Below are 22,841 nucleotides of genomic sequence, written 5' to 3'. Positions count from 1 at the left end.
TCTTCGCGCCCGTCACGTGACTCGCCGGTCACATGACCACCCCCCCACCTTCCCCGCCCAATAGGAAACAACGTCCGAAAATACCAACCAATAGGATGGCAGGAAAACGAGAATCCACCAATAGGAAGGCGCGGTGGGCGTGGCTTCGTGTGGTTTATCCATATAAGGAATAAAAGGGGCGTGGTTTGACCTTTGTGGGCGTGGCCTCCCCCTCAGGAGGCGCCGCCATTTTGCACCCCCCCCCTCCTTCCCGGGTTCCCTCAGGAGGCGCCGCCATTTTGTGCCCCCCCATTATTTCTCCCGTCATGGCGCTCGTTTCGGCCGATTCCCGCATCGCGGAGCTGCTCGGGGAGCTGCACCAGCTCATCAAGCAGACGCAGGTAGAGGGTTTTTTTGGGGGGGAGATTTGTTTGTGGGTTTTGTGGTTTTGTTGTTTCTTTGGGGGAGGTTCCCTCACGACCCCCTCCGTGTCCCCCTCATGGACCCCCACCCCCTCCTCCCCCATTTCCCCTCACAACTGACAGTTTCTTATGGGGATGCCCCCCATTCCTCCTCATGAACCCCCCATTTCCCCCTGAAAACTCCCAGTTTCCCCTCAGGATCCTCAATTCCTTCTCATGAACCTTCTCTTTTCCCTCACAACTCCCAGTTTCTCATCGAGATCCCCTATTCCTTGTCATGAACCCCCTTTTCCCCCTCAAAACCTTAAATTTCCCTTCACAGGCCACCCATTTTCCCCTCTAATGACCCCAATTTCCCCCTCACAGTCCCTTTCTTTTTCTGTTATATTTATTTCTCCCCCCAAATCCCCCCTTTCTTTCCCCAAATCCCCCTTTCTCCTCCCAAATCCCCCTTTCCCCCCCAAATCCCCCCTTTTTCTCCCCAAATCCCCCCTTTCTCCCCAAATCCCCATTTTCTCCCCAAATTCCCCTTTTCCCCAAATCCCCCCCCAAATTCTCTCTCTCTCACCAAATCCCCCTTTCCTCTAATCCTCTCTTTCTCCCCTTAAATCCCCCAAAATTCTCTCTTTTCTCCATGAATCCCCTCCTAAATCCCCTTTTTTTCCCAAATCCCCCTTTCTCCCCCAAATTCCCTTTTCTCCCAAATCCCCTCAAATTCCCCCTTTATCTCCCCAAACCCCCTCAAATGCCCCCTTTTCTCCCCCCAATCCCCTGAATTCCCCCCTTTTCTCCCCAAACCTCCCTTTCTTTCCCCAAATCCCCCCTTTACCTCCCAAATACCCCTTTTTTCTCCCCAAAACCCTCCTTTATCCCCCCAAATCCCCCGATTCCCTTTTTTTTTACCCTAAATCTCCCTTTTTCTCCCCAAAACCCTCCCTTTATCCCCCAAATCCCCCGATTCCCTTTTTTTTTTACCCTGAACTCCTTTTCTCTCCCCAAATCCCCCTTTCTCCCCCAAATCCCCTCAATTCCTTTTACCCCAAATCTCCTTTTTCTCCCCAAAACCCCCCAAATCCCCCTTTCTCTCCCCAAATCCCCTCAAATCCCCCTTTTTTTCCCCCAAATCCCCCTTTTTCTCCCCAAAATCCCTGTTTTTTGCCGTCAGGAGGAGCGCTCCCGCAGCGAGCACAACCTGGTGAACATCCAGAAGACGCACGAGCGGATGCAGACCGAGAACAAAAGTAAATTCAGGGGATTTTGGGAGATTTTGGGGGGGTTTTGAGGGGGTTTGGGGACCCCCCTGACTCCCCAGGACCCCCCCAGTCTCCCCCTATTACCGCACCAAGCTCCGGGGGCTCTACACCACGGCCAAGGCCGACGCCGAGGCCGAGTGCAAGTGAGTCCCAAAAACTGCCTTTTCCACCCCAAAATCCAGTTTTCCACCCCAAAAGCCGCCTTTTCCACCCCAAAATCCAGATTTCCCACCTCAAAATCCCCCTTTTCCACCCCCAACTCTGCTTTTCTCACCCCAAAATCTACTTTTTCTACCCCAAAATGCAGTTTTCTCACACTGAAATCCGCCTTTTCCACCCCAAAATATACTTTTCCCACCTCAAAATCCGTTTTTCCCACCCCAAAATCTACTTTTTCCATCACAAAATTCACCTTTTCCACCCCAAAATCTGCTTTTCCCACCTCAAAATCCACTTTTCCCACCCCAAAATCCACCTTTTCCACCCTGCAATCCTTTTTTTCCCCATCTCAAAATCTGCTTTTTCCACCCCGAAATTCACTTTTTGCACCCCAAAATCCATTTTTCCACCCCAAAATATACTTTTTCCACCCCAAAATCCAGATTTCCCACCCCAAAATTCACCTTTTCCACCCTGCAATCCCCCTTTCCCATCTCGAAATATGCTTTTTCCATCCCGAAATTCACTTTTTCCACCCCAAAATCCGATTTTCCCGCCCCAAAATCCGCTCTTCTCACCCCAAAATCCATTTTTCTCACCATGAAATCCACATTTCACTCCCTTGGAATTTCTGTTGCAACTTTATTTCAAGTTTTTCTCCTCAAATTCCTCTTTTTATCCCCACACTCCCCTCCTTTTATCCCACATTTCTCCCTCAATCTGCCCCCTTTTCCCCCCATCAAATCCCCTCTACTTTCCCCAAACCCCCTTTTTTCCCCACAAACCCCCCCTTTTCCCCCCAAATTCCCCATTTTAACCCCAAATTCCAACTTTTTCCCCTCAAATTCCCCTTTTTATCTCCACAAACCCTCCTTTTATCCTCTCTTATCCCGCATTTCCCCTCATCTCCACTCCTTCCCCCCTCAAATCTCCCTTTTCCCCCAAACCCCCTTTTCCTCCCTAAACCCCTTTTTTTCCCCCTCCCAAATCCCCTTTTTTCCCCCTTTCTGTTCCCCAAATCCCCATTTTAACCCCCCAAACTCCAACTTTTTTCCCTCAAATCCCACAAGCCCCCTCCTTTACCCCCTCATTTCCCTCAATCCACCCCTTTCCCCCTCAAATCCCCCATTCTCTCCCACCAACCCCCTTTTTTTCTCCCCCAACCCCCTTTTTTTCTCCCCAAAACCCTTTTTTCTCCCCCAAATCCCCCTTTTTACTCCCCTAAATCCACATTTTAACCCCAAATTCCAACTTTTTCCCCTCAAATCCCCAATAAACCCCTCCTTTTACCCCTCATTTCCCCTCAATCCACCCCCTTTTCCCCCCTCAAATCCCCCATTTTCCCCCACAAACCCCCCTTCTTCCCCCCCAAAATCCCTTCCTCCCCACCCCCCGCTCTCCCAAAACTCCTCATTTTTCCCGTTTTTTCCCGTTTTTTGCCTTTTCTCCCCCAGCATTTTGCGGCGGGCCCTGGATAAGATCGCCGAGATCAAATCGCTGCTGGAGGAGCGGCGCATCGGTACGGCCGCCAGGGGGCGCCAAAGAGCTTCCCCTCACGGCGAAAAAAAGGCGGGAAAAGGCTCCGCTTTAACCAAAACCCTTCCAATTCCACCCGAATTCCACCCGAATTCCATGGGAATTCCATCGGAATGCCGGGCTTTTCCCTCCTTCTCCCCAGCGGCCAAGATCGCCGGGATCTACAGCGAGGCAGAGCCGCCCAGGAAGACCATGAGGAGGGGGGTGCTGATGACGCTGCTGCAGCAGTCGGCCATGACCCTGCCCCTGTGGATCGGCAAACCCGGAGAAAAGTGAGGGAAAAAGGGGGGAATAAAAGACGTTTATTGGGATAAAGGGGGATTTATGGAGATAAAGGGGGATTTGGGGACAAATAGAGGGATTTGAGGGGGAAAAGGGGGTTTGGGCTTGCTGATGATGCTGCTGCAGCAGTCGGCCATGACCCTGCCCCTGTGGATCAGCAAACCCGGAGAAAAGTGAGGGAAAAAGAGGGATTTGGGTCCATAAAGGAGGAATTGGGTCCATAAAGGGGGAGTAGGAGGGATAGAGGGCGGTTTTGGGGGGGAAAAAGGGAGTTTTTGGGGGTGCTGATGATGCTGCTGCAGCATCGGCCATGACCCTGCCCCTGTGGATCGGCAAACCCGGAGAAAAGTGAGGGAAAAAGAGGGATTTGGGTCCAAATTTGGGTAAAAATCACCAATTTTTGGGACTCAAAAAGTAGACATTTTTGGGCAAATCAGGAGATTTTTTTGGGGTAAAACTGGGGGGCTTTTTGGGTTAAAATGAGCAGTTTCTGGGTGCAAATGACCAATCTGGGAGAAGAAAAAAAGTGATTTTTGGGTGAAAACGAGCAATTTCCGGGCCCCAAAAAATAGACATTTTTTTGGGCAAACCGGGGGGATTTCGGGGTAAAACTGGAGAATTTTGGGGTTAAAATGAGTAATTTTAGGGTCTAAATGACCGATCTGGGAGAAGAAAAAGGGTGATTTTGGGGAGAAAACAACCAATTTTCAGGCCCCAAAAAATGAACTTTTTTTGGGTAAACCAAAGAATTTTGGGGGTAAAACTGGGAAGTTTTTGGGTTAAAACGAGCAGTTTTGGGGTCTGAACTCCCCATCTTGGATAACAAAAATGTGATTCTTGGGTAAAAACGAGCAATTTCCGGGCCCCAAAAAATAGACATTTTTTTGGGCAAGTCGAGGGGATTTTGAGGTAAAACTGGGTTTTTTTGGGTTAGAATGAGCAATTTAAGGGCGGAAATGACCGATCTGGGAGAAGAAAAGAGTGATTTTGGGGAGAAAACAACTGATTTTTAACACCAAAAAAATGAACGTTTTTTGGGGCAAAACAGGAGATTTTTTTGGGGTAAAACTGGGGGGCTTTTTGGGTTAAAATGAACAATTTCTGGGTGCAAATGACCAATCTGGGAGAAGAAAAAAAGTGATTTTTGGGTGAAAACGAGCAATTTCCGGGCCCCAAAAAATAGACATTTTTGGGGGAAGTCGAGGGGATTTTGAGGTAAAAGCGGGGGTTTTGGGGTGCGGGGTCTCTCCCCAGGCCCCCCCCGCTGTGCGGGGCGGTGCCGGCGGCCGGGGACTACGTGGCCAAGCCGGGGGACAAGGTGGCGGCGCGGGTGAAGGCGCTGGAGGGGGACGAGCAGTGGATCCTGGCCGAGGTGGTGAGCTACAGCCACGCCGCCAACAAGTGAGTCGGTGGCCACGCCCACTTTTTTTGGGGGGGGGAGGGTTTAGGACACGCCCACTTGGGGGTGGAGTCGTGGTGTTTATTTGGGTTAAGCCACGCCCAGCTGGGGTTAGGACACGCCCACTTGGGGGTGAAGTGGTGGTTATTTAGGGCTTACGCCTGGTTGTGTTAGCCACACCCACTTAGGGTGAAGTGGTGGTTATTTGGGTTAAGCCACGCCCAGTTGGGGTTAGGCCACACCCACTTTAGGGGTGAAGTGGTGGTTATTTGGGTTAAGCCACGCCCAGCTGGGGTTAGGACACACCCACTTTAGGGGTGAAGTGGTGGTTATTTGGGTTAAGCCACGCCCAGTTGGGGTTAGGCCACGCCCACTTTGGGGGTGAAGTGGTATATTTGGGCTGTTTACGCCAGTTGGGCAGCCACACCACTTAGGGTGAAGGGAGTTATTTAAAGGCTTACGCCTAGTTGTGTCAGGCCACACCCACTTGGTAGCTATGGTATATTTGGGAATAAGCTACGCCCAGTTGGGTTGAGCCACACCCACTTCTAGGGTGAAGTGGTGGCATGTTGGGTTAGCCGTTCGCCCAGCTGGGGTTAGGACACACCCACTTGGGGGTGGAGTCATGGATGTTTATTTGGGCCAAGCCCACGCCCAGTTGGGGTTAGGCCCCGCCCACTTCGGGGTGAGTGGTGGATTATTTGCGCTGCAAAGCCACGCTCACTTTTTGGTCAGGGCCTTGTCCACTTGGGGGTTAGGACACACCCACTTGGGGGTGGAGTCACAGTGTTTATTTGGGTTAAGCCACGCCCACTTTTGGTCAGGCCATGCCCACTTGGGGGTTAGGACACACCCACTTGGGGGTGGAGTCATGGTTTTTATTTGGGTTAAGCCACGCCCATTTGGGGTTAGGACACACCCACTTTGGGGGTGGAGTCGTGGTGTTTATTTGGGTTATGCCACGCCCAGTTGGGGTTAGGACACGCCCACTTGGGGGTGGAGCTCGCAGCGCTTATTTGGGGCTAAGCCCGCCCAGTTGGGTCAGGCCCGCGCCCACTTTTGGGGGTGAAGTGGTGGTTATTTGGGTTAAGCCACGCCCATTTGGGGTTAGGACACACCCACTTTGGGGGTGGAGTCATGGTGTTTATTTGGGTTAAGCCATGCCTACTTGGGGTTAGGACACGCCCACTTGGGGGTGGAGTCACAGTGTTTATTTGGGTTAAGCCACGCCCAGTTGGGGTTAGGCCACACCCACTTTAGGGGTGAAGTGGTGGTTATTTGGGTTAAGCCACGCCCATTTGGGGTTAGGCCACACCCACTTTAGGGGTGAAGTGGTGTTTATTTGGGTTAAGCCACGCCCAGCTGGGGTTAGGACACGCCCACTTTGGGGGTGGAGTCACAGTGTTTATTTGGGTTAAGCCACGCCCAGCTGGGGTTAGGCCACACCCACTTTGGGGGTGAAGTCATGGTGTTTATTTGGGTTAAGCCACGCCCACTTTTGGTCAGGCCTTGTCCACTTGGGGGTTAGGACACACCCACTTGGGGTTAGGACACACCCACTTGGGGGTGGAGTCAGGTTTATTTGGGCTAAACTACACCTGCTTGGGTTAAGCCACGCCCACTTGGGGTTAGGCCACACCCACTTGGGGTTAGGGCACACCCACTTCAGATTAGGTCACACCCACTTGGGATGAGGCCACACCCACTTGGGATTAGGCCTTGTGCATTTGGGGTTAAGCCACGCCCACTTGGGGTTAGGACACGCCCACTTTGCAGCAGACCCCTCCCACTTGGGGTTAGGCCACACCTCCTTGGGATTAGGCCACACCTACTTGAGATAGGCCACACCCACTTGGCATTAGGCCTTGCCCACTTGGGTTTAAACCACGCCCACTTGAGATTAGGTCACACCCACTTGGGGTTAAGACACACCCATTTGGTGTTAAGCCACACCCACTTTATTTAGGCCATGCCTACTTCAAATTAGGCCACACCCACTTGGGATTAGGCCTTGTCCACTTGGGTTTAAGCCACGCCCACTTGAGATTAGGTCACAGCCACTTGGGGTTAGGACACACCCACTTGGGGGTTAGGACACGCCCTACTTGGTATTAGGCCACACCCACTTCAGGGGTGATGTCATGTTTATTTGGGTTAAGCCACGCCCACTTGTGGTCAGACCACGCCCACTTTTTTTTTAGGTCATGCCCACTTGGGGGTGGAGTCATTTTGGGCGGGTTAAACTCCACCTACTTGGGTTAAGCCACGCCCACTTGGCATTACATCACACCTTTGTGGGTTTAGACCACACCCACTTTTTATGGGGGGGAGGGGGGGATCCCACCTGAAACCACCAAAATCCACTTTTTTTACCCCAAATCTCAGCCTGAAATCCCGAAACGTCCCTCCTGGGGTTTAGGCCACACCCCCCCTTTGGCCACGCCCATTTCACACCAAGCTCCGCCCACCAGTGCTCAGGCCACGCCTCCCCGGCGGCCTCTTTAGCGCCCCCTTGTGGCTCTTTCAGGTACGAAGTTGATGACATCGACGAGGAAGGCAAAGAGTGAGTGACCCAAAATCCCCCCAAATCGCCCCAAAATCACCCCCAAAAACTTCTAAATCACCCCTAAACCCCCTCTAATCACCCCAAAATACCCCACACCCATCTTCAACCCCTCCAAAATCCCCCCAATTCACCCTAAAATCACCCCAAATCACCCCCAAACGCCCTCAAATCACCCCAAAATACCCCACACCCATCTTCAACCCCTCCCAAATCCCCCCAAAACCCCCCAAATCACCCTAAAATCACCCCAAATCACCCCCAAACCCCCTCAAATCACCCCAAAATACCCCACACCCATCTTCAACCCCTCCCAAATCCCCCAAAACCCCCCAAATCACCTAAAATCACTCCCAAATCACCCCCAAACCCCCTCTAATCACCCCAAAATACCCCAAACCCATCTTCAACCCTCCAAAATCCCCACAAATCACCCTAAAATCACCCCAAATCACCCCCAAACCCCCTCTAATCACCCCAAAATACCCCACACCCATCTTCAACCCCTCCAAAATCCCCCCAAATCACCCTAAAACCACCCCAAATCACCCCCAAACCCCCTCAAATCACCCCAAAATACCCCACACCCATCTTCAACCCTCCAAAATCCCCCCAAATCACCCTAAAATCACCCCAAATCACCCCCAAACCCCCTCAAATCACCCTGAAATACCCCACACCCATCTTCAACCCCTCCAAAATCCCCCCAAATCACCCTAAAATCACCCCAAATCACCCCCAAACCCCCTCTAATCACCCCAAAATACCCCACACCCATCTTCAACCCCTCCAAAATCCCCCCAAATCACCCTAAAATCACCCCAAATCACCCCCAAACCCCCTCTAATCACCCCAAAATACCCCACACCCATCTTCAACCCTCCAAAATCCCCCAATCACCTTAAAATCACCCCAAATCACCCCCAAACCCCTCTAATCACCCCAAAATACCCCACACCCATCTTCAACCCTCCAAAATCCCCCAATTCACCTAAAATCACCCCAAATCACCCCTAACGCCCTCAAATCACCCCAAAATACCCCACACCCATTTTCAACCCTTCAAATCCCCTAAAACCCCAAATCACCCTAAAATCACCCCAAATCACCCCCAAACCCCTCAAATCACCCCAAAATACCCCACACCCATCTTCAACCCCTCCAAAATCCCCCAAATCACCCTAAAATCACCCCAAATCACCCCCAAACCCCCTCAAATCACCCCAAAATACCCCACACCCGTCTTCAACCCCTCCCAAAATCCCCCCTTCTCCCCCTAAATCACTCCAACCCCCCAAACCCCTTCCCAACTTTCCCCCACCCCTCCCCACTAACCAGGGGTGTCTGTTCTTTCCTTCACTCCCCAAAACCCCTCTCCAACCCCACCTAACACCCCCAAATCCACCCCAAAATATCCCCAACCCCCAAAATCCCCCAAATCCCCTAAGCCCCCCAAATCACCCAAAAACCTCTCCCCAACCCCTCAGTTCCCCCCAAACCCCTCCCCAACCCCCAAAACGCCCCTAAAATCCCCCAAACCCTCCCCAATATCCCCAAAATCCCCAAAATCCCCAAACCCCTCCCCAATCTCCCCAAAATCCTCCCAACCCCCCAAACCCCCTAAATCACTCCAACCCTCCCAAACTCCCCAAAATCCCACAAACCCCTCCCCAACCCCCAAATCCCCCTAAATCTCTCCAACCCCCCAAACTCCCCAAAATCACTCCAACCCCTCCCAAATCTCCCCAAAATCCCCCAAACCCTCCCCAACCCCCCAAATCCCCCTGAATCTCTCCACCCCCAAACTCCCCAAAATCACTCCAACCCCTCCCAAATCTCCCCAAAATCCCCCAAACCCCTCCCAACCCCCAAATCCCCCTAAATCTCTCCAACCCCCCAAACTCCCCAAATCACTCCAACCCTCCCAAATCTCCCCAAAATCCCCAAACCCTCCCAAGCCCCCCAAATCCCCCTAAATCTCTCCACCCTCCCCAAACTCCCCCAAAATCACTCCAACCCTCCCAAATCTCCCCAAAATCCCCCAAACCCCTCCCCAACCCCCCAAATCCCCCAAATCTCTCCAACCCCCAAACTCCCCAAAATCACTCCAACCTCCCAAACTCCCCAAAATCCCCCAAACCCCTCCCCAACCCCCCCAAATCCCCCTGAATCTCTCCAACCCCCAAACTCCCCCAAAATCACTCAACCCCTCCCAAACTCCCCAAAATCCCCCAAACCCTCCCCAATATCCCCAAAATCTCCCTAAAATCCTCCCAAATCCTTCCCAACCCCCTCAAATCCCCCAAACCTCTCTCCAACCCTCCAATCCCCCAAATCCCCTTTTTCCCCCAAACCTTCTCCCACCCTCCCCCACCCTCCCCACTAACCAGGGTGTCTTTTTCCCCTTTTCCCCCAAAATCCGCAGGCGCCACACGCTGAGCCGGCGCCGGATCATCCCCCTGCCCCAGTGGAAAACCAACCCCGAGACCGACCCCGAGGCCCTGTTCCACAAGGACCAGCTGGTGCTGGCCCTCTACCCACAGACCACCTGCTTCTACAGGGCCCTCATCCACGCCCCCCCGCAGAGGGTGAGCCCCAAAATTCCCGGAATTCACCCCAAAATCATCAACACCCGAAAACATCCAAAAATCCCCAAATCCACACCAAAACCCCCCCAAAATCCGCTCAAAAATCATCACCCAAACACCCCCCTGTGCCCACAGCCCCCCTGCTTCTACAGGGCCCTCATCCACGCCCCCCCGCAGAGGGTGAGCCCCAAAATCCCTGGAATTCGCCCCAAAATCGTCGGCACCCGAAAACACCCAAAATCCACACAAAAAACCCCCAAATTCCACCCAAAAATCATCATAATCATCACCCAAACAGCTCTCTGTGCCCAAAAGCTCCCTGCTTCTACAGGGCCCTCATCCACACCCCCCCCGCAGAGGGTGAGCCCCAAAACCCCCCCAATTCACCCCAAAATCGTCGGCACCCAAAACCACCCAAAATCCACCCCAAAAATCCCCCAAATCCACCAAAAATCATCAACCAGACACCCCCCTGTGCCCACAGACCACCTGCTGCTACAGGGCCCTCATCCACGCCCCCCAGCAGAGGGTGAGCCCCAAAATCCCCCCAATTCACCCCAAAATCATCAACACCCGAAAACATCCAAAAATCCCCAAAATCCACCCCAAAAATCCCCCAAATCCACCAAAAATCATCACCCAAACACCCCCCTGTGCCCACAGCCCCCCTGCTTCTACAGGGCCCTCATCCACGCCCCCCCCGCAGAGGGTGAGCCCCAAAATCCCTGGAATTCACCCCAAAATCGTCGGCACCCGAAAATCCCCAAATCCACAAAAAAACCCCCCAAAATCTGCCCAAAAATCATCATAATCATCACCCAAACAGCTCTCTGTGCCCAAAAGCTCCCTGCTTCTACAGGGCCCTCATCCACACCCCCCCGCAGAGGGTGAGCCCCAAAACCCCCCCAATTCACCCCAAAATCGTCGGCATCCAAAAATCCCCAAAATCCACCCCAAAAATCCCCCAAATCCACCAAAAATCATCAACCAGACACTCCCCTGTACCCACAGCCCCCTGCTCCTACAGGGCCCTCATCCACGCCCCCCCCCAGAGGGTGAGCCCCAAAACCCCCCCAATTCACCCCAAAATCGTCGGCACCTGAAAACACCCAAAATCCACACAAAAATCCCCAAAATTCACACAAAAAAACCCCAAATTCCACCCAAAAATCATCACCCAAACACCCCCCTGTGCCCACAGACCACCTGCTGCTACAGGGCCCTCATCCACGCCCCCCTGCAGAGGGTGAGCCCCAAAACCCCAAAAACACCCCAATTCCACCCAAAAATCATTGTCATCATCACCCCTATCAGCACCCAAAAATCCCCCAAATCCAGGCAAAAATCACCGTCATCATCACTCTCTCATGGGCACCCAAAACCCTTCCAATTCTACCCAAAAATCAGCCCTATGAGCACCCAAAAATCTCTTAATTCCACCCAAAAATTAGTCTTTTTTTCTCGCTCAATCAGCACCCAAAAACTCCCCAATTCCACCCAAAAATCAGCCCTTTCCTCCTCTTCCATCAGCACCCAAAAACCCCCTGAATCCACCCAAAAATCCTCATCGCCCCCCCCAAATTGGTGCCACCCCCCAGCCCCAGGACGACCCCCTAAATCCCCTCAGGGGACCCCCCAAATCCGCTCAAGAACCCCCCAAAACCCCCTCAGGGACCCCCCAAATCCACTCCAAACCCCCAGATCCCCTTCAAACCCTTCAAGGACCCCCAAACCCCTCAGGACCCCCAAATTCCCTCAAGAATCCCCCAAAACCCCTCAATCCACCATAGGGGTCCCCTCAGGATCCCCAAATCCACTTCAACCCCCCCCTCAATTCCACTTCAAACCCCCCAGATTCCCTTCAAACCCCCAAGGACCCCCAAACCCCTCAGGGACCCCTCAGATCCTCTTCAAACCCCCAAATTCCCTTCAAACCCCCAAGGACCCCCAAACCCCCTCAAGGACCCCTAACCCCCCAGATCCCCTTGAAACCCTTCAAGGACCCCCAAACCCCTCAAGAACCCCCAAAACCCCCTCAGGGACCCCTAAATCCCCTTCAAACCCCCAGATCCCCTTCAAACCCCCAAGGACCCCCAAGCCCCTCAGGGACCCCTCAGATCCCCTTCAAACCCCTAAATCCCTTCAAACCTCCCAAGAACCCCCAAACCCCCTCAAGGACCCCCTAACCCCCCAGATTCCTTCAAACCCCCAAGGACCCCCAAACCCCTCAGGGACCCCTAAATCCCCTTCAAACCCCACATCCCCTTCAAACCCCCAGGTCCACTTCAAACACCCCAAGGACCCCCAAACCCCTTCAAGGACCCCTAAACCCCCAGATCCCTTGAAACCCTTCAAGGACCCCAAACCCCTCAAGAACCCCCAAAACCCCTCAGGGACCCCAAATCCACTTCAAATCCCCAAGGACCCCCAAGCTCCCTCAGGGACCCCTCAGATCCCCCTCAAACCCCCCAAATCCTTCAAACCCCCAAATTCCCTTCAAACCCCCTGGTCCCCTTCAAACCCCCAAGGACCCCCAAACCCCCTCAGGACCCCCAAATTCCTGTCCCCCAGCCCCAGGACGATTACTCGGTGCTGTTCGAGGACACCTCGTACGCCGACGGTTACTCCCCCCCCCTCAACGTGGCCCAGCGCTACGTGGTGGCCTGCAAGGAGACCAAAAAGAAGTGAAAACGCCCCAAAAAAGGGTACCCCAAAACCTGGGGGGGAGAACCCCGAAAAAATCCGCCCCCAAAAATTTGGGGCGAGGGGAGACCGAAAATGTTATGTATGGGGGGTAAATGGAGGGGAAAATGGGAAAAGGGAGGTAAATTGGAGTTTGTGAGGGGTGAATTTGGGGGAACAGCCCTGAAATTAAAGGGAGACCCCAAAATACTGAAGAACACCCCAAAAATATCCCTAAAAATTATGGGAGGGGACCCCCAAAAAGTTTTGTGGGGAGGGGGAATTGGGAGTTGGGAGAGGAAAAGAGGGGGGAAAAAGGAGTTTTGGGGCTAAATTGAGGTTTGTGGGGGTAAATTTGGAGGACAATCCCAAAATTTAAGTGGTGGGGAGGGAACCCCAAAAATCCACCCCAAAAATTTGGGATGAAGGGAGACCGAAAATGTTCTGTATGGGGGGTAAATGGAGGGAAAATGGGGAAATGGAGGTAAATTGGGGTTTGTGGGGGTAAATTTGGAGGACAACCCCAAAATTTCAGTGGTGAGGGAGGGGAACCCTAAAAAACCTGCCCCAAAAATTTGGGGTGAGGGGAGACCGAAAATGTTCTGTATGGGGGTGAAATGGAGGAAATGAGGGGTAAATGAGGTTTGTGGGGGTAAATTGGGGTTTGTGGGGGGTAAATTTGGGGGGACAACCCCAAAATTTAAGTGGTGGGGGAGGGGAACCCCAAAAAAATCCGCCCCCAAAATTTGGGGTGAGGAGACCGAAAAATGTTCGTGTGGGGGTAGAAGGGAGAAAAGTAGAGGTATAATGGGGTTAAGTGGGGTTTGTGAGAAGTGGATTGAGGAACAGCCCTGAAATTAAAGGGGAGACCCCCCAAAATACTGAAGAACACCCCAAAAATATCCCCTAAAAATTATGGGGAGGGGGACCCCCAAAAAAGTTTTGTGGGGAGGGGGGAATTGGGAGTTGGGAGAGGAAAAGAGGGGAAAAAGGAGTTTTGGGGGCTAAATTAAGGGTTTGTGGGGGGAGTAAATTTGGAGGGACAATCCCCAAAATTTAAGTGGTAGGGGAGGAACCCCAAAAACCCGCCCCCAAAAATTTGGGGTGAAGGGAGACCGAAAATGTTATGTATGGAGGTAAATGGAGGAAAGAGGGAAATGGGGGAGTAAATTGGGGTTTGTGGGGGGTAAATTTGGGGGGACAACCCCAAAATTTAAGTGGTGGGGGGAGGGGAACCCCCAAAAAAATCCACCCCCAAAAATTTGGGACGAGGGGAGACCGAAAATGTTCCAAGGGGAAGGGGAAAGGGGGTGGTTTGGGGGGTAAATTGGGGTTTGTGGGGGGTTAAATTTGGGGGGAACAGCCCTGAAATTAAAAGGGAGACCCCCAAAACCTCGGGGAACACCCCCAAGAATTTTGGGGGAAGGGGGACCCCAAAAATATTACAGGGGGAGGGGAAAATGGGAGGGAAAGGGGGGAAAATGGGGGAGAAAAAGGGAGTTTTGGGGGTAAAATTGGGGGAACAGCCCTGAAATTAAAGGGGAGACCCCCAAAAATTTTGGGGGAAGGGGGACCCCCCAAAAAGTTAGGTGGGGAGGGGAAAATGGGGGGTAAAAATTGGGGTTTGGAGGGGTTAAAAATTTGGGGAGGGAGTAAAAATCCCAAAATTTAAAAGGGGACCTCAAAAATTTTGGGGGGTTTAAGGGAATGGGGACCCCAAAAGTTTAATGGGGGAGGGGTTAAGTGGAGGTAAGTTTGGGGGGGAACCCCAAAATTGAGGGGGTGGGGGGAGGGAAAAAAGGATGGCCTAAAAAGGGGAGTGGCTTAAAAAGGGGAGTGGCTTAAAAAGGGGAGTGGTCTAAAAAAAGGGGGAGTGGCCTAAAAAGGGGGGGGACCCCCCAAAAAATAAGAGGGAGGGGTTTTAAGTGAAGGGAGACCCCAAAAATTTGGGGGGGGGAGGGAAAAAACAAAGGGTGTGGCTTTTGTGGGGGCGGGGCCTTGCTGAGGCCACGCCCCCTTTCGGTTTAATTGTCAATAAATTAATTTTTATTAAAAATGTTTTAAAAAGGCCACGCCCGTTGGGTGGTCACGTGATGTTGGCGGTGGGCGTGGTCACGTGGGGGCGGAGCTTGGTGGGGTGACGTCATCGGGCTCCGCCCACTCGTGGCGCTCCCCCCGGCTCCGACCAATCAGATCGCCCCAGAGCAGGTGGGTGTGGCACCTGGAGAAGAAAGGGGCGTGGCCAGAGTGAGGACATGCCCCCTTCAGATCAAGCCACGCCCCCTTAGGACTAAACCACGCCCCATTTAGGATCAAACCACGCCCCTTAAGATCAAGCCCAACCCCCTTAGGATTAAACCACGCCCCTTTAGGATCAAGCCACGCCCTCTTATGATCAAATCACACCCCTTGAGGGTCAAGCCACGCCTCTTAAGATCTAACCACGCCCCTTTACGGTCAAGCCACGCCTCCTAGGATCAAACCACGCCCCCTTAGAATCAAACAACACCCACTTGGGATCAAACCACACCCCTTTAGGGTCAAGCCACACCCCCCTAGGATCAAACCACGCCCCCTTAGGATCAAACCACACCCCCTTAGGATCAAACCACGCCCCCTAAGATCAAACCACGCCCTCTTTAGATCAAGCCACGCCCCCTTAGGATCAAACCACGCCCTCTTCAGAGCAAACCACGCCCCCCCAGGATCAAACCATGCCCCCTAGGATCAAACCACGCCCTCTTTAGATCAAGCCACGCCCCCTTAGGATCAAACCACGCCCTCTTCAGAGCAAACCACGCCCCCCCAGGATCAAACCATGCCCCCTTAGGATCAAACCACGCCTCTTTAGGGTCAAGCCACGCCCCCCAGGATCAAACCACGCCCCTTAAGATCAAATCACGCCCCCTTAGGATTAAACCACGCCCCCTTAGGATCAAACCACGCCCCTTTAGGGTTAAGCCATGCCCCCCTAGGATCAAACCACGCCCCTTAAGATCAAGTCACGCCCCCTTAGGATTAAACCACGCCCCCCAGGATCAAACCACGCCCCTTAAGATCAAATCACGCCCCCTTAGGATCAAACCACACCCCCCGAGGGTGAAGCCCCACCCCCCAGGCCTCACCTGGGGCAGGTGCCCCCCAGGGGGAGGAGCTGCTGCGGCTCCGGGCGCAGGAACAGCCGGGCCAGGCAGGGGGGATGGGCGGCCATGGCGCAGGGGGGGCGGGGACAGCGCAGAGGGGGCGTGGCCAAAGCCTGGAGGGGACAAAGAGGGGGCGGGGCCCACTTATGGGAGGAGTGGGGAGGGTCTGACCCCTCCCCTTCGCCCCCCATTTCCCATTAGTGGATGCAAATTTATGCAAATTGGACACGCCCATTGGGAGGCCACGCCCACCCCGAAGAACCACCCAAAAAAAAGCCACACCCAGGCCTCGCCCCGATTTTAGGCCACACCCACCAAAGGAACAACCCCCAAAGCCACACCCAGGCCCGCCCCCTTTGTTGAGGCCACGCCCACCCCAAAGAACCACCCCCAAAGCCACACAGACTCTGCCCCCTTTCTGTGAGGCCACGCCCACCCAAGGAACCACCCCAAAAGCCACTCCCAAGCCCTGCCCCTCTGTTGAGGCCACGCCCCCTTTCTGAGGCTCCGCCCATTTCCAATTCGGGTCCCACCCTCATCCTTTAAGCCCCTCCCCCCAAGCCCCGCCCCCTTTTTTGTTACCTCCCCGCACAGGTCACAACTTTTGGTGGGCGGAGCCTCCTCCTCTTGATGAGTGGGTGTGTCCTTCCCTCGGCCACGCCCCTTTTTTCTCATCAGTGGAAGCCCCACCCCCTCCTCCACCACCACGTGAGGGGGCGGGGCCGGCTCCAGGGGTGGGCGTGGCCCGGGGCGGAGCCAGCGCAGGCGCAGGGGGAGGCGGGACCAGGGCGGGGCCCGCAGGAGGCGGGGCAAGGTCCGGAGGGCGAAGCTGATTGGCTGCTCGCGGGGCCGGCGGGTGGGCGGGGCCGGCAGGCGGCGGCAGGAGGAGGGGTGTTGCCACGCCCACTCGAACTGGGGGGAGGGGGAAGGAGGTGGTGGGCGTGGTTTAGGGAGGGCGGGGCTCGAAAGGGGCGTGGCTTGGAGAGGGGGAGGCTTAGAGAGGGCGTGGCTTAAATTGGGCGTGGCTTGTGGTGGGCGTGGCTTAAGTAGATGTGGTTTGTAGTGGGCGGGGCTTAAGTGGGCAGTTTGTGTGGTGGGCGTGGTTTGTGGTGGGCGTGGCTTAAAACAAGCGTTGTGGGCGTGGCTTAATTGGGGTGGGGCGTGGTGGGCGTGGTTCGAATCAGGCGTGGTTCCTGGTGGGCGGGACTTAAATCGGGCATGGTCTGTGGGGGGGGCGTGGCTTAATTAGGGTGTGTTTTCATTGTGGGTGTGGTTTAATTAGGGTGTGGCTTGTGGTGGGCGTGGCTTAAAAGGGTGTGGTTCGTGGTGGGCGTGGCTTAAATCAGGTGTGGTTCATGGTGGGCGTGGCTTAAATCGGGCGTGGCTCATGGTGGGCGTGGCTTAAATCGGGTGTGGTTCATGGTGGGCGTGGCTTAAATCAGGTGTGGTTCATGGGTGTGGCTTAAATCGGGTGTGGGTCGTGGTGGGTGTGGCTTAAATAGGGCGTGGGTCGTAGTGGGCGTGGCTTAAATTGGGTGTGGCTTGAATTGGGTGTGGTTTGAATTGGGTGTGGTTTGTGGTGGGCATGGCTTAAATAAGGCATGGTTTGTAGTGGGTGTGGCTTAAATAGGGTGTGGTTTGTGGTGGGCGTGGCTTAATTTGGGTGTGGTTTGTGATGGGTGTGGTTTAAATTGGGTGTGGTTCGTGGTGGGCGTGGCTTAAATCGGGTGTGGTCCATGATGGGTGTGGCTTAAATAAGGTGTGGTCCGTAGCGGGCGTGGCTTAAACTGGGCGTGGTGTGTGGTGGGCGTGGCTTAAAGCCAAAAGGGGGCGTGGCTAGGGCCAAAAAGGGGGCGTGGCCTTACCCTGAGAGCCGCCACGTCCGAGGGGAAGCCGTGGACGAAGAGCTCCATCTCCCTGGGGGTTATGACGTCATCGTGACGTCATCGTGACGTCATCGGGGTGGGCGCCTCTCACCTCACACAATCCCCCCAAAAATCCCCCTCAGGACCCCCCCAACCCCCAAATCCCCTCTCACACCCCCAAAATTCCCCAGGACACCCAAAATCTTCCTCACACCCCCTCAAATCCCCCAAAAACCCCTCAGGACCCCCAAATCCACCTCAAATCCCCTCTTAACCCCAAATCCCCCTCAGGACCCCCAAAATCCCTCAAGACCCCCCAAACCCTCAAAATCCCCCTCAAATCCCCCCAAAACCCTCCCCAAGATCCCCCAAATCCCCCTAACTCCCCCAGACCCCTCAGGACCCCCAAATCCCCCAAACACCCCTCAGGGCCCCCCATGCCTGGTCAAACCCCCCAAACCCCTCAAATCCCCAAACCCCGAAATCCCCTCAAAGGCCCCTCAAATCCTCCAAACACCCCAAACCCCTCAGGATCCCCCAAAATCCCCCAAACCCTCTCAGACCCCTCCTAAATCCCCCCAAACCCCCAAATTCCCCTCTCAGGACCCCCCAAATCCCCCTCAGGACCCCCAAAATCCCCCAAATCCTCTCCAGACCCCCAAACCCCCAAACCCCTCAACCCCCACCTCTCCAAATCACCCTCAGGACCCCTCAGACCCCCAAACCCCCAAAATCCCTCCCAAGCACCCACCAGGACCCCCGCTGGTCAACCCCCAAATGCCCTCAAACCCCCAAAATCCCCCCAATCCCCCAAATCCTCCAAATTTCCCAAATCTCCCTCAAACCCCCTCAGGACGCCCCAAACCCCCAAAATCCCCCAAGCACCACCAGGCCCCCCGCTGGTCAAACCCCTCCAAATCCCCCAAACCCCTCAGGACCCCCAAACCCCCCAAAATCCCCCAAGCACCACCAGGACCCCCGCTGGTCAAACCCCTCCAAATCCCCCAAACCCCCTCAGGACCCCCAAACCCCCCAAAATCCCCCAAGCACCCACCAGGACCCCCCGCTGGTCAAACCCCTCCAAATCCCCCTCAGAGCCCCCCAAATCCCCTCAGGACCCCCAAATCCCCCAAGCACCCACCAGGACCCCCGCTGGTCAAACCCCCTCAAATCCCCCAAACCCCTCAGGACCCCCAAACCCCCAAAATCCCCCAAGCACCCACCAGGGCCCCCGCTGGTCAAACCTCTCCAAACCCCCAAATCCCCTCAGGACCCCCAAACCCCCCAAAATCCCCCAAGCACCCACAGGCCCCCCGCTGGTCAAACCCCTCCAAATCCCCCAAACCCCCTCAGGACCCCCAAACCCCCAAAATCCCCCAAGCACCACCAGGACCCCCTGCTGGTCAAACCCCTCCAAATCCCCCAAGCCCCCTCAGGACCCCCAAACCCCCAAAATCCCCCAAGCACCCACCAGGGCCCCCGCTGGTCAACCCCTCCAAATCCCCCAAACCCCCTCAGGACCCCCAAACCCCTCAAAATCCCCCAAGCACCACCAGGACCCCCCGCTGGTCAAACCCCTCCAAATCCCCTCAAAGCCCCCAAACCCCCTCAGGACCCCCAAAATCCCCCAAGCACCCACCAGGGCCCCCCCCCGCTGGTCCTCCGGGCCCCCCCCCTCCTCCTGCCCCCGTTGTGCTGCCGGAGGCGCCGCCGCGGCTCCACCGTGAACCCCACGTAGGCCCGGCCGCGGCCCCGCGGGTGCCCCGAGCGCAGCAGGTACACGGCCCGCATCGGGGGGGGCTACTGGGAGCAACTGGGAGTTACTGGGAGCGACTGGGAGAGCCCCGGAGGTCTCGGCGGGGGCCGCCACCGGCCCACAATGCACCGCGCGCGAGGGGAGGGATCATAGAGACGGCACTTCCGGGTTGGGTTTTTTCGCTCCGTTTTGGGTCCTTTTTTTTGCTCTGTTTTGGGTCATTTTCGCTCCGTTTCGGGTCATTTTTGCCCCGCCTGGCTGGAGGGATCGTTACGGGTTCACTGGGAGCAACTGGGAGTTACTGGGAGCGACTGGGAGAGCCCCGGAGGTCTCGGCCGGGGACCGCCACCGGCCCACAATGCACCGCGCGCGAGGGGAGGGATCATAGAGACGGCACTTCCGGGTTGGGTTTTTTTGCTCTGTTTTGGGTCATTTTCGCTCAGTTTCGGGTCATTTTTGCCCCGCCTGGCTGGGGGGGTCGTTGGGAGGTTCACTGGGAGTTACTGGGGGTCACTGGAAGCAACTGGGAGTTACTGGGAGTTACTGGGAGAGCCCCGGAGGTCTCAGCGGGGGCCGCCACCGGCCCACAATGCACCGCGCGGGGAACCATAGAGACGGGAGGGGTCACTTTTTATTCCCAATTTTCTCCCATTTTTGGGGCACTTTTGGGGTTATTTTTCCACTTTTGGCTCATTTTGCCCCACTTGGGGTCGTTTTCCCCCTTTTCACCTTTAATTTTGTCCCATTTTGGGCTCGTTTTGCCCCATTTTTGGGTCATTTTGCCCCATTTTTCGGTCTTTTCCCCCCATTTCGCTTTTTATTTTGCCCCATTTGGGGATCATTTTTGCTCATTTTTTTTGGGGTCATTTCATCCCCTTCCCCTCCCCATTTCGGTTTCCATTTTGCCCCATTTTGATTCATTTCACTCCCTTTTGGGTCAATAAAACGTTTATTTTCCTCCATTTCGGGTCATTTTGGGGCATTTTTACTCAAATTCGGGTCATTTTTCCTCCATTTTGGGTCATTTTCGCTCCATTTTCCTCCATTTTGTGTAATTTTTCCTCCATTTTGGGTCATTTTCGCTTCATTTTCAGTCATTTTTGCTCCATTTTGGGTCAAAAAAACGTTTATTTCACTCCGTTTTGGGTCATTTTTGTTCCATTTTGGGTCATTTTCCTCCATTTTGGGTCATTTTTCCTCCATTTTGGGTCATTTTGGGTCATTTTCGCTCCATTTTTCCTCCATTTTGAGTCATTTTTGCTCCATTTCGGGTCATTTTGGGTCATTTTTGCTCCATTTTGGGTCGTTTTTCCTCCATTTTTGCTCCATTTTGGGTCATTTTCTCTCCATTTTGGGTCATTTTTCCTCCATTTTCCTGCATTTTGGGTCATTTTCGCTCCATTTTTCTCCATTTTGGGTCATTTTTCCTCCATTTTGGGTCATTTTTCCTCCATTTTGGGTCATTTTTGCTCCATTTTGAGTCATTTTCACTCCATTTTCCTCCATTTTGGGTCATTTTCCTCCATTTTGGGTCATTTTTCTTCCATTTTCCCTCCATTTTTCTCCATTTTGGGTCATTTTCGCTCCATTTTACTCCACTTTGGGTCATATTTCCTCAATTTTGGGTCATTTTGGGTCATTTTCGCTCCATTTTCCTCCATTTCGGGTCTTTTTCCGCCCCCTCTTCCCCCTCTGCGGCTCGGGGGGCATTTTTGGGGGTCCCCTCAGAGCGGGGTCCGTCCCTTCTGGGTGGGGAGGACCCCAAAGCGCCGCTTCAGGGCCAGGCGGTGCCGGGAGAATTTGTCATCGGGGGAGAACCGGGCGGGGTGGGCGGAGAAGGTGGGGAGACCCCCCGGGGACACCTTCTGGGGGGGAAAAAAAGGGAAAAAAAAGGGGTCAGGAAGCCCAAAATATTCCTAAAATACCCCAAAAAAAAGCTCGAGAAATCCCGACCCCAAAATGGCCCCAAACGACCCCAAAATCCCCTCAAAATGGACCAAAATAACCCCAAAAATGGACCAAAATAACCCCAAAATCCCCCCAAAAATGGACCAAAATAACCCCAAAATCTCCCCAAAATAGACCCCAAAATACCCCGAAAACTCCCCCAAAAACCCCCCAAAATCCCGACCCCCAAATCCCCCCAAAATGGACCAAAATAACCCCAAAATAGACCCAAAAACCTCCTAAAAATGGACCCCAAAATGGCCCCAAACGACCCCAAAATACCCCAAAAATGGACCAAAATAACCCCAAAATACTCCCCAAAACAACCCTAAAATACTCCCTAAAATACCCCCAAAACCCCCCAAATCCCGACCCAAAAAAGGCCCCAAATGACCCCAAAATACCCCCCAAAAATGGCCCCAAAATGAACCAAAATAACCCCCAAATCCCCCTAAAACTCCCCCAAAAATCCCGACCCCAAAATGGCCCCAAACGACCCCAAAATCACCCCCAAAATGGACCCAAAATACCCCCTGGGGGGGGGTAAAAAAAGGGGGGTCAAGAACCCCAAATTCCCCCCAATCCACCTCAGAATCCTGACCCCAAAATGCCCCAAAAACCCCAAATAACCCCAAAATCCCCCAAAGACCCCAAAAACCCCCAAACCCCCCAAATCCCCTTTTACCCCCAAATCCCACCCAAACCCCCAAATCCCACCCAAAGCCCCAAATCCACTCAAACCCCCACAAATCCCCTCAAACCCCCAAAACCCCCCCAAAAAACCCCAAAATCGCCCTTTTTTGGCCCAAATTGGGCACCTTTAAGGTATAAACGCGCTCCCCGCGCTCGTTCGTGTAGCAGTTCAGGAACATGGCGGCGCCCACGTGGACACGTGACCGGAAAAGGAGGGGCTATTTAAAGCCTGTGAGCGGAAGGGGCGGGGCTTGAGGCGCAAGGGATGGTGGTATTTGTAGTCCGGAAGTAGAACTTTGAAAAATATTAAAAAGGGGCGGTTTGAACCCAAAAAAATGGAAATTTTGGGACCGAAAAGGAAATTTTGGGACAGAAAAGGAATTTTGGAAACAAAAAGAGGCGGTTTTGGGCCAAAAGGGAAAAGTTTTGGGTCCAAAAAGGGAAAAATTTGGAACCAAAAAGGGAAAAGTTTTGGGTGCAAAAAGGGAAAATTTGGGACCAAAAAAGAGGGAATTTGGGACCAAAAAAAGGGGGAATTTGGGCCCCAAAAAGGGGGAATTTGGGGTCAAAAAAA

General features: G+C 54.0%; 3 protein-coding genes across 4 annotated transcripts; 1 reads left to right on the top strand and 2 right to left on the bottom strand.

The window, feature by feature from the left end:
* Positions 1-265: 265 nt before the first annotated feature.
* On the top strand, positions 266-12,928 carry SGF29 (SAGA complex associated factor 29). The gene is made up of 9 exons (XM_050327231.1): positions 266-380; positions 1,567-1,642; positions 1,725-1,797; positions 3,268-3,332; positions 3,492-3,621; positions 4,886-5,032; positions 7,558-7,593; positions 10,019-10,181; positions 12,753-12,928. Exons 1-9 carry the CDS (start codon positions 306-308, stop codon positions 12,867-12,869), a joined length of 882 nt encoding a protein of 293 aa, XP_050183188.1. The 5' UTR covers positions 266-305; the 3' UTR covers positions 12,870-12,928.
* A 1,750-nt stretch (positions 12,929-14,678) lies between these two features.
* LOC126646136 (structure-specific endonuclease subunit SLX1-like) lies at positions 14,679-20,439 on the bottom strand. The gene is made up of 5 exons (XM_050327232.1): positions 19,511-20,439; positions 17,872-17,923; positions 16,589-16,918; positions 15,989-16,119; positions 14,679-15,084 (listed from the first exon to the last, which is right to left on the bottom strand). Exons 1-5 carry the CDS (start codon positions 19,660-19,662, stop codon positions 14,976-14,978), a joined length of 774 nt encoding a protein of 257 aa, XP_050183189.1. The 5' UTR covers positions 19,663-20,439; the 3' UTR covers positions 14,679-14,975.
* A 170-nt stretch (positions 20,440-20,609) lies between these two features.
* On the bottom strand, positions 20,610-22,498 carry NOP10 (NOP10 ribonucleoprotein). Of its 2 annotated transcripts, XR_007630227.1 has the most exons (3): positions 22,393-22,498; positions 21,301-21,492; positions 20,610-20,906 (listed from the first exon to the last, which is right to left on the bottom strand). XR_007630227.1 is itself a non-coding variant. In XM_050327230.1 (2 exons), exons 1-2 carry the CDS (start codon positions 22,444-22,446, stop codon positions 21,352-21,354), a joined length of 195 nt encoding a protein of 64 aa, XP_050183187.1. In that variant the 5' UTR covers positions 22,447-22,497; the 3' UTR covers positions 20,610-21,351. The 2 variants fall into 2 exon arrangements, 1 of the variants encoding a protein (XP_050183187.1); XM_050327230.1 differs by having other exon boundaries at positions 20,610-21,492; positions 22,393-22,497.
* Between the last annotated feature and the right edge of the window lie 343 nt (positions 22,499-22,841).

This window comes from Myiozetetes cayanensis, unplaced genomic scaffold (assembly GCF_022539395.1).
Source record: "Myiozetetes cayanensis isolate MyiCay16 unplaced genomic scaffold, myiCay2020 scf325, whole genome shotgun sequence".
Classification (NCBI taxonomy): Eukaryota; Metazoa; Chordata; class Aves; order Passeriformes; family Tyrannidae; genus Myiozetetes; species Myiozetetes cayanensis.
Note: the sequence above shows the minus strand (reverse complement) of the source record. Positions and strands in the feature narration are given on the sequence as shown.